Source organism: Terrapene carolina, unplaced genomic scaffold (assembly GCF_002925995.2).
Source record: "Terrapene carolina triunguis isolate 2854851 unplaced genomic scaffold, T_m_triunguis-2.0 Scaffold180, whole genome shotgun sequence".
Taxonomy (NCBI): domain Eukaryota; kingdom Metazoa; phylum Chordata; order Testudines; family Emydidae; genus Terrapene; species Terrapene triunguis.
In genome coordinates, this window is record NW_020664531.1 from 866994 (window position 1) to 878022 (window position 11029).

General features: G+C 43.7%; 1 protein-coding gene across 1 annotated transcript in view; it reads right to left on the reverse strand.

The window, feature by feature from the left end:
• The window catches only part of LOC113407016 (epidermal growth factor receptor-like), a 210413-nt gene extending 200821 nt beyond the window's left edge, over positions 1 to 9592 (reverse strand). The window contains exon 1 of the mRNA XM_026654081.1: positions 9082 to 9592. Within this exon, the coding sequence (XP_026509866.1) occupies positions 9082 to 9205 (124 nt within the window). The 5' untranslated portion in view covers positions 9206 to 9592. The remainder of the gene's footprint in view (positions 1 to 9081) is intronic.
• Between the last annotated feature and the right edge of the window lie 1437 nt (positions 9593 to 11029).

Below are 11029 nucleotides of genomic sequence, written 5' to 3' on the forward strand. Positions count from 1 at the left end.
CCCTATCAGCAGTTGCAATGGGGATACAGAAATAGAATTTTTGCATATGATAGGATTTAATGTGTTTTGGTTGTAACATATCAAACCCGGCATATTCCATGAAAGCTCTCCTTATGAGGTTGATTATTAGTTATATTGTGGTAGTGCTCAAAGATCCAGTCAGGCGATGGGAACGCCTTGTGATAGAAGCTGTACAAACACATAGAAGCACACAGTCCTTGCAAGCCCAGCAAATACTAAAACAGACGTTACATGTGTGCATCAGTGGAAATAGAGCGCTGAATGAAATATATATTATTTCAAAGCTTGACAATAAGCATAACTGGAGAAGTGGGAGGTGGGTTACATTAAAATGACAGTGTTGATTAGTAGTTAGAGCAGGGGTCAGCAACCTTTCAGAAGTGGTGTGCCGAGTCTTCATTTATTCACTCTAATTTAAGGTTCTGTGTGCCAGTAATACATGTTAACGTTTTTAGAAGGTCTCTTTCCATAAGTTTATAATATATAACTAAACTATTGTTGTATGTAAAGTAAATATGGTTTTTAAAATGTTTAAGAAGCTTCACTTAAAATTAAATTAAAATGCAGAGCCCCCCGGACCAGTGGCCAGGACCCAGGCAGTGTGAGTGTGAGTGAAAATCAGCTTGCATGCCGCCTTTGGCACGCGTGCCATAGGTTGCCTGCCCCTGAGTTAGCGCATGGGGCTGGAGGCCAAAATCCTAAGTCTCAGCTCTCCCCAATCTCTCTGTGCTTCAGATTCCAAATTTGCCAATAGGCAAAACAATACTTAGCTACCTAAGAGAGGAATTGTGAAGGTTACATTGCCTCTTTGCCAAGCAGTAGCAGATTGCCAGGGCCTTGCAGGTCAGTTACCCATTTGGAGCATAAACTGATGTAGAATCAAATATTATCTTCCTGTAATATGTTTACTTGAGTGCACTTTGTAAATAAATAGTGTTTCACTGAACAGGACACAGGTAATTCTCTTCGTGCAGAAACCTCAAGTAAATCACCATTGCCCTGTCCACTGAGCAGCTGATTTGTGCCCTTTTCTTCCCCTCCCCTGAGCCTCACAGCTTCATAGTCTCTTCTTCCTTTCCCAGCACCCAACATTTACACCCGAGACAGGCCTACACTACAAAATTAAGTCAACCTAAGTTATGTTGATGTACAACCACCGCAGTGATAAAATCACTTTTGCATGTCCACACTACGCTCCTCGCGTTGGCGTGGTGCATCCTCACCAGGAACACTTGCACCGATTTAACTATCGGTGTGAAGCATTGTGGGATGGCTTCTGAAAGGCAGCAACAGTCTATGAAAGCAACGCAGTGTCTACACAGACACTGGGTGGACCTAATTACATTAACTTAAGCTCTCATGGAGGTGGAGTTAAGTCAGTGTAATCAGCGAGTGGGAGCTACATTTTAGTGACATAAATGTAGTGACATTTAGGTTGACATAAGCTGCCTTATGTTGACCTAACTCTGTAGTGTAGACAAGGCTAGGCAAAGCTATGTCAGTCAGGGGTGTGATTTGTGACTGATAACTGTGCGGGCCAAAGCTTCCAGTGTTTGTCCAGTATAGCTTGTTTTGCTTGGAGGGGAGAAAGGGGGACAGGAATACACCATATCGGCAAAAGCGCAGTTTTGCCAATATAAGCTGTGTCCACACTAGGAACACTTTGCAAATATAGGGGTACGTCCAGACTACCCGCTGAATGGATCTATCGGGGATCGATATATCGCGTCTCGTCTAGACGCGATATATCGATCCCCGAACGCGCTCCCATCAACTCCGGAACTCCACCAGGGCGAGCAGCGGTAGCGGAGTCGACGGGGGAGCCGCTGCTGTGGATCCCGTGCTGTGAGGATGAGAGGTAAGTTGAAATAAGATACGCTATTCCCGTAGCTGAAGTTGCGTATCTTACATCGACACCCGCCCCCCAGTGTAGACCAGCCCTAGTAGACCAGTGTAGCTATAGCAGCAGAGTGCTCCTAGGGTAGACCTGGCCTACAGCTCCTAAACAGACCATATGGCCTGAAAGGAGTCTGGGTGCCTATCCTCCTTGTGTAGCTGCTCTGCAACACAAAGGAACTGCAAAGCCTAAACTATCAGACAACCTACCTTTCTATACCCTTAGAGACCTTTAACATACCATTATTGAGTCTTGGGATGCAGTTAACGAGTGCTTATACATCAGTGACCGCTAATGTGCAAGCCATTAGCACTTTCCACAGCAATTAGTTACTTAAATGTCTGCATTATACCGAGAAGATGTCACTTATATATAAAGGCCATCGAAATAGCAAGTATTCTATTTTTTGGTAATTAAAATGCAGAAACAAGCACTTCAGATTTTGTATACATTTGCACTTATCTTATATATTGGTATATACATATGAACACACAGATACTCACTTTCATATGTGTAGACATACATAGTAACACACTAGAGGAGGTTAGTTAAAATACCAACTTAATAAGAGTAGGAGCCGTGCATCTGTCAGAGATGGAGCTGTCAGCAGGCAAAACACATGCAGTGTTTTAAACACACACACACCAGTTCAATTTACATAAGTTGAGCATTGTCTACTATCAATATTTTGTTCCTCAAATGCACTTAGGCTGTAGTGTAGACATAACCTATGTCAGCAAAATATATGTCACTCAGGGTGTGAATATTACACACACACACACACATACCCCAAGCAACATAAGTTACACCGATGAAAGTGTTTGTGTGCACAGCTTCTCCCGCTGACATAGCTTATGCCGCTTGCGAAGGTGTTTTTTTTGTCCACCTAGAGGGTCTTCACCAGACTCGCTGCAGCGGCACAGCTGTATCAGTACAGCTGCGCCGCTGCACGTATCGATATACCCTTAGTATAACTATTTGCAGCAAGTGCACTTATAAGTTTGGTTGCCATTGGCATTGCCTTCTTTGTTGATTATGGTTATAAGAAGGCTTTTTTTCTTTAAATGAGAAAACTAATGAATAGATTCCTCAACCCTCTATTTTGCAAGCACTTGTGCTCAGGCTAAAGGAGCAAAAATTGAGAGCTCTTGTTAAGTTATTGGCAGCACAACCCTGCCACCCATACGCACGCATTTTCCCTGTGAGGAAAACAGCCAAGGTATGTCATAGTTGGATCAGTAAATAAGCAATCTTCTTGCAATATAACCAGACAATTACTTATTTTGATAGGGCCCCACTCTACATACATTAACTCACACACACAGGGGCCAATTCTGCCACCTTTATTCCTGCCGAATGTTACCTCCTCCCAAAATATTTGCAGAATGAGTACTACTCAGTATGATTAAGGTGGCAGAATTAGGCCCTAAATAAAGAAGTATTATAGTCTATTTTGACATAGCTGAAAGCCATGAATTACAGTACCAGAGAAGTGTTATAGCAAACCATTTAATATAGGCAGAAACAGTATCAGACTTCATACTGCACACACTAACCAAATAGCACTATTGTCCTTCCTTGCAGTAAGGTGCATGTGAAAAACAAACAATGTAAAAATGATATGAGTTAAAGAGTGAAACCATGTGTTATAATAAGTCTAACAAAGATTGTCAACTCAACGTGTCAGAGTCCAAATGAGGTATCAAATAACAGACTCCCACAACATGTACCATGACCTCATGGCCATAAAGTGCAAAGTGAAACTCAACTGAATGTTGTGTGTCTGGACCAACATAAACCTGATAGAACTCTCTCACCAGCCCTTAACGTCTTTATGCATTTCATGGAATCATTAAAGGTGATAAGGATGAATGACAGCATTGCTTAAGAGGGGATGACTTTCAATGAATCGTATCTATGAAGGCTTTTATACCACCCTCATCATCAAGATGTCTAGACTGTGTTTGGCCATTCTTACATGACAAGCGAGTTCTGGAGTTAAGGGCCCCTCGCGTAATATCACATCACTGACCACAGATTATGCTAATTGCAACTGTGGCACAACAGCCTGGGAAGAGAAGCAGACTTTCTGGCTGACAGCTATAGCAGCTCACGCATCACCAGTACAACAGCTATGTGTGAAGCACTGCTTAGGAGGTAGACACACTGGATTCCACGCTACCTTTAGTTTCCGGATGGTCTTTAGAAGTAACCTGAAATAGAAAACATTACTGTGGTCTAATTTTGAGATGAGAAAGGCATGAATAATTGTAGCAAAATCCTATTCATGGCAATAGCGACTATGTAAGTATCAAGAGGCAACTGCAGATCTAACATGATGGCTGTATTGCAAATCTGCATAACAAAAAGCTGGCACACTCTTTCCAGCATGGGGGCAAATAAGATCTTTGCCATCTTTTTTAATAGCTTTCACATTATGCCAACATTACCAGAGTCTTGGCAGGTTGAAACTCAAAAAAGCTGAGACTAAATTTTGATTGTTCTGGATAGGAGGCTATTTCTACAGGGTAGAAACTCGCCTTCTAAAATGCAATTAGAGGGAAATTCCTGTAATTGTAAATCAGGAATATTCATTATGTGTATGATATAAAGGCAAGTAAGATGACATACTGATTATTAATTTTGCATATTTGTGAACTTAGTACATTTCTTAAATACAATATTCATTAATATAAGGTGATCGTACCTCCTGATGCACACATGCATCACCAAGACTTGGAATAACCCAAGCACCACTGGGAATATCAGCAACTTCTATGCCAAACCAATTCATCAAGATACAGGCAATCTGATGAAAGTGAGTTAAGGCAGGCATGTACGTTCACTATGCTTGTTCTTGAAGAGTTACAAAACAAAGTAAGGTTTGATCTAAAAGGGAACATGGAAGAACTGTAGCATTATGAACAAACTGGTTGGACCAGTCACTTATACTGCTGCCTAAAACTGGTCTATCAAAGATTACAGCAAACGCACATACCCAAATGCAAGAGCCAGCCCTCAGAAACGTCATGAGATTGTCTGACACTCCATGAAGGAGTTTGTCTCCCTAAATTAATAAATGGATTACAATGGATTTAGACTAGTCTCAAGGGCAAGTACCTTTTTTTCTTTATTGTATGTAAAGCACTTAATACACTGTTGTTGCAATAAATAATATATTCACATTTTTTACCCTCAGCTATGCATATATTTTATTCATTTCTATATATTTCCTATAGTTATTCTTAATTTAAGACCCAATCTTTTGTTGAGAGTAATTTTGCTCACACAAGGATTTTAATCTGACCATTTTTGCCAGAAGCATAGATTGAGGATGAAAACCAAGGGCTATATATGATATACATTTGGCTGCACCTTTACTGCTATATGTTTCCCTCCTTACATATGAGAAATTCCTTGAAGGTAATGAAATATTTGCAGTAAGGCTGGGGGTAAAATATGGTCCTAAGTGGATGGAGGTACATTTTTGTTGTTTGTTTGTTTTTAAACAGGTAGGATTAAGCTTTTCATACATAAGGTACCAGAATAAGGTCTGATCAACACACAATTTTTGAACAATTTATGTTGTTTTATCAAAATAAGTTATACTAATATACACACTTTTATGCTGGTATAACCACATCTACACCAGGGTTTGCACCAATTTAACAATATCAGTTTCTAAACCAATACAGTTAATTTGTTACAAAAAGTATTTGTGTGTAGACAAACCCATAGATGTTAAAAGGGCATTCCACCTTCTTTTCTTATGCAAAACTACCATTGCAAGTCAATGGGAACTCTGTGCTAGAATGTAGCGTAATATATGGCTCTGATTCAAATCTGGGACCATATAATGTCCTTGACCCATACATGCAATTCCCATTGGTATCTGGTAGACAGATGACAATATATGACCCAAAAGTTGTAAAAGAAACTTTTACCATTGGTTTAGCAGTATAAAGCAAAATTTGAACATGAGTAAAACATTTTGTTCTGTGCAGTCTACAGAATAATCTAAAAGACACCATAAACATGCATACTAACATACATTTAGTGATGTACAAATGTTGCAGTGTATTGGACATGTGTTTTTATTTCATATTAAAATGAATAAATGAAAAACCCTTAAGAAAAGTAGAGATCCAAAACACCAGACACTATGGGAAACCGAAGAGAACCTCTGTAGTTAATGAGTTGCCCAATATTTTGCCTTGCACATTCCCAGTGTATAATACTGTGCTCACATGAATGGTTGACCACTGAAAATCAAAACTAACCTGATGCAGAATACAGTGGAAAGCAGGTTATCTGAATTGTAGTGCTACCACTGATTTGCCAGTTACACTTCAGTTTGCTATTGATGAAGTGCACTAGACAATAACTGGCACAACTATTACTGGAAATTACTACTATTAAAACTATTACTGTGACTGGATTGGTGAAAATGCATGTTAGCTTCACTGTTGTGTTAACCAACATGTGTGAGACAGATTCTGATCTCGGTGTGTTTACATTTTCAATAATTCTGTTTTGTTTGGTTTTGGAATGTTCATGATTCCTTTTTTATTATTAAAACGTCAACAACATTAATAATAAATTCAGTTGTCTCTCAGCTGTATTGAAATTTGTTTTTAATTCTCAAAGTTTGGAGAAAGATATAATTTTATAAAAAATTGACGTTGAAGTCATCTCCTTAACCAAAACTTAAAGTTGTACATTTTTGGCACTCTAATGAGCACTGTACTAGCATGAGCTCTTTGTATAGTAAAGAAGTGACATTCAGTTGAAATTTTTAAAATTGAATGCTCAGAAGTACATCCAATTTAAAATTTCTCAGATGCATCATTTTAGTTTACTGTAGCACTTCATCGGTTTCTATTGCTGCACAAATTCATTACAATATATTTGGATTTACAATCAGGGCAGGGGTGCTGTATCAGTTTTTATAGTGGGGCGGCTGAAAGCAAAAACTGTGTATTTGGTTGTTATTACTACTTCAAGCCAGGGGGTGCTGCTGCACCCCCAGCATCCCTCGTTCCAGCCCCCCTGTGTCTGGGCCCAGGATATGTGGTATCAAAAGGATGATCCCATGTACCTGAACCATGAGGCAGGTTCTGGAGTCATGATGATGGTCTGATCTATCATCCACCCATTACTTTGAAAGAAACGTTAAAATTTGGAACTGCTATTTTATGATTCTCAAATGAGGATTCATCCTGTATCATTCACTTCAATGGTAATTTTACCAGTTAATTCAATGGACGCAGTAAAACACGCCACCAAAAAGCATTCTTCTGCTGCTCACCTTTAGTGATCATACATTACAGTGAACTATCAGGCAACTGGCATTTTGAAGATGGCATACTGCGTTTTATCTTTGTCAACAGGTCTAACTCTCCTGGTGTGAAAAGCTACTGCCAAACAATTATACGGTGGAAAAAAACATACCAGTTATCACGTCTTTACTGCTATTTAATAGATTGGGGTCCTGGTCCATACCTAGGGCTCCTAGACAGGACAGTAATACCAATAAAACAATAACAATTGCTACCTCTTAATACTATAACCTTTAGTATTACCCTTACACCTAAACTCAGTCTGTGTTTCAAAACAATTTTATCTGAGCTGCACAATCACAGCAAACGGAGTCAACTCCCCCCAAAACCCTGCCCTCGTTACATCAACAACAGGTACGAACTTGCTTCTTGGAACCAGAGTGTCTCTTGATTTCAAGATTGTGTAATTAGCTTTTCTAAAAGGCGTGTTTCTCCTTTTCAAAGATGGTTTTATTGTCCAGAGTCACGAAATGCAAACTCACTTATGCTCAGCTCTTCTAAAAGACTTTCTACAACTATCAGGTCTTTTCTCAAGCGATTTTTTTTTAACAAAAATCTGCATTGTGTTGTTGTTGTTGGAGGATTTCCAAGATAAAGACGATTTTCCCTGGAACTGAACTTGGCTGTCTGCTCTTGAAACTTACAAAAAAAAGGGGGGGGTGAGTGGGGGGTTGACCAGCCAGAAGCTGTTTTTCTCCCAACACTGAAACCGGTTCCTTAACGTATTAAAATCTTGCAGTAAACTAGTCTACACAGTTTTCAATATGCACAGATCAGTGCAGGGGATAAGAAGAGAAACAGCAAGCGCAGCTGACAGTAAGAGACATGCAGTTCATTCATAAAGCTTGCCAGTTTGTTTAGACTGGGCACCACACGTACAAGTGCTTCCCGTTTTTAAGAAGAGTGGGGGGAATGGACACATATTGAGCCTTTTCCTTGGTGTATTTCTGTCGGACAGATAAACAATGCCCAGGAAACGATCAGGAGCAGGTGAGAATGACTAGCGAAGAGACCAACATCACTGCAGTTGTTATAAAACTTAGGCTTGCATGGAACATGAGTTATTTGGCTCAGGCATGCATGTGAATCATTCGTGGCTCCCCCCATATTGCATTAGTTACAGGAAGACGATAATAAGCCTGGGGCAGTAACCCCTTAGTAGGGCAACCTAACCTCTTGTGAAACCGACACAGCAGCCTGCCACTGCTTCTCCCCTCGTGGCTTATTACCCCACCACCGATGCTTCCGAAAGGCACTAAAACACTTCCAAGTATATTGACAAGATGTGCACGCTGACACGCCGGGAGGGATTGCTTGACCAAGCTGCTTAGGAAACTCATCGGGCCAGGTGCTGCTGGGTCACGCCCCGGCAGCCCCACGTGCGGAACCAAGCCAGGGCAGAACGTGGCCCCCTAGTTAGTAAAGGGGAGAGTGGGAGCTAACAGAGGTGCCGATAAAATCTGGGACGTTTTGTCTTCAGCCAGCCTAGGAGATGGGTGTGGTGTGATTACTGGGTGAGGGGGAAGGACGTGCCAAGGCTTTTCTTTCCCCCCCCCCCGAGAAAGTAAGCCCCAGACTCAGGAAGCGGCACGCCGCGAAGCTGTCACAGCGCGGCCAAGGAGTTGGGACATTGCCCCCCTGGCCCTGACAGCGCAGCGCTGGAGGAGCGCCGGCCGGCGCCCGGAACTCCAGCTATGGAGCCGGAGGAAAAGTTTAAAGCTTCCCCGCCCCCCAGCCCTGGAGGCAGCGGGGCTCCTTCCCTCTCCCCCCGAGCCGCCCCCCGCTGCCCACAGCGCGGCCAGCCCCCCGGGGCGCGATCGGTACCTTTCTTCTTCTCCACTGCGGCGCTGAGGCAGAAGCAGGCGAGGAGCAGCACCAGGACAGCGGCTCTCCCGGCCCGGAGACTCCCGCTGGCTGCTGCCCGGGGCCGGCGGCTGCAGTCCCCCATCCCGGACTGGGAAATAATCCCCGGGGCTCGGCGCGGCTCTTTCCTAGTCCCTCCGGCGGCGCTCAGCTCCTCTCCCCGGGTCCGCGCCCCGCGGCTCTGCAGACCATGCTGAGCTGCTGCCCGGGCACCAGGCGGCGGCGGCGGCGCTGGGACTAAGGGGCTCCGCGCTCCCCGGCGGCTGGCAGCGGCTCCCACCCCACGTGCGTGGCAGAGAAAGTGCCCGGGGTCTGGCGGGAGCCGGCGGCTGCTCCCGGGTCTCCTCCTCCGGCGGTGGCTGCGCGCCCGGGGCTGAGGGAGCTGACGGCTCAGGCAAGAGGCAGCTCCGCTCTCTCCCCCTCCTCCTAACTCCTCCGCTCGCAGCAAAACTTTCCCCGCACGCAGCGAGCAAGCCAGCAGTGCTCAGGGGTTCCCTCTGGGGAATCCGCCCGCCCACGAGGGGGCGGGCCGACGGGGAGAGGGGCGGGGATGAGCAGGGGGAGGAGGCGGCCGTGGTGGCGCCTCGCCCTGCTGGGTTCCAGGTGAGGGGCTGGCCGGGGAGCTCACCTGCCCGGGGGGCGGGGAGGAAGCTAGAGAAATTCCCCTCCCCAGTCTCCCTAGGCCCTGGCTCCCGCTGTCCCACCCCTGCCCAGCCAGGGCATCTCTCCCCTCAGCTGGAGCCTGCCGCTTGCATTAGCAAGCATTTGCTAAAGAGAAGATCGCACCTTAGCTCTGGCTGCAGCTTTGCAGCCCTGCCCGCCAGCAGCCCCCTACCTGGGAAGGGCAGGAATAAAGCTCTGCCTCAAGTCTCCCTGTTTCATCAATAGGCGGCAGAGTAAGCTAAGCACTACGGGGAAACGCTTAGAAGGGAAGCCAAGAGAGGACTGGAGCCCTGCTCGCTCTCTTTTTCGGCGGTTACACGAGATGTGGCCTGACTTTGTTGGACGTTCCTACTTTACACCTCTGTAAGTAAACGCAGGATCAGCCCTCCTCTCTGAGTGAGAGAGAGTAGGATGGCTGGCAAAAGCGAACTGGCAAATCTAGTCTCCTATGTTCTTGAGGAGGCGAGAATGGAAATAAGTTACTGAGCAACTCTATCAGAAAACAAAAGGCTGATACGGAGCAATTGTGGGTGATTGAGGTGGGAGGCTAAAACCAGTCGGTCGCTCCTTTGCTTTCAAAGGAGAGATTTGCAGATGAACTTAAAAAAACGCCAACAGAGTTTTATAAAGGACCTCATAGGGAAAAGTCAGTTAATCAATAATTACCTTGTGAAGTTAATGTTTGAAAAGGTTATGACATAGCACTAGATCTTGGAGTTTTGTTACTGGCTTCTATGGGACTGATCCTGTTCCCATTGTGTGCATTTTACCCCAAAACACTTTAAGGAGTTTGTGTGAGAGAGAAAAAAATGAAGACAAACTACATTATTTCTATGCATCCTTTCTTCCCCCAGTAACTCACAGTCCCATTGGCACTAATCCTACTTGGGACTAATTTTTTTTTGCTATACTGTATGCTTCTGTTCCTGTTTTGACCTGGATCTTCCAATCTTTATACAAAAATCCTCAAAAATCATTAGAAATGTTACTTGATTAAGGAATACTGAATTAAACAAAAATAATTAAGCCTTTGTTTTGTATTACTGTATTTTTCCTTGTACAAACCATTATACATACATACACATACACACACACACCACAGTAAATGATGTTTTTGTATGGCAAGCATTATATACTGAATTTGTGCATCTGGAAATCTTGTTACACTATCAGATGCATTCTGGGTAGATCTGCTAGCTTTCATTAGCTGAGACAAATAGGATTTTTTAATCACACAGGGCCAATA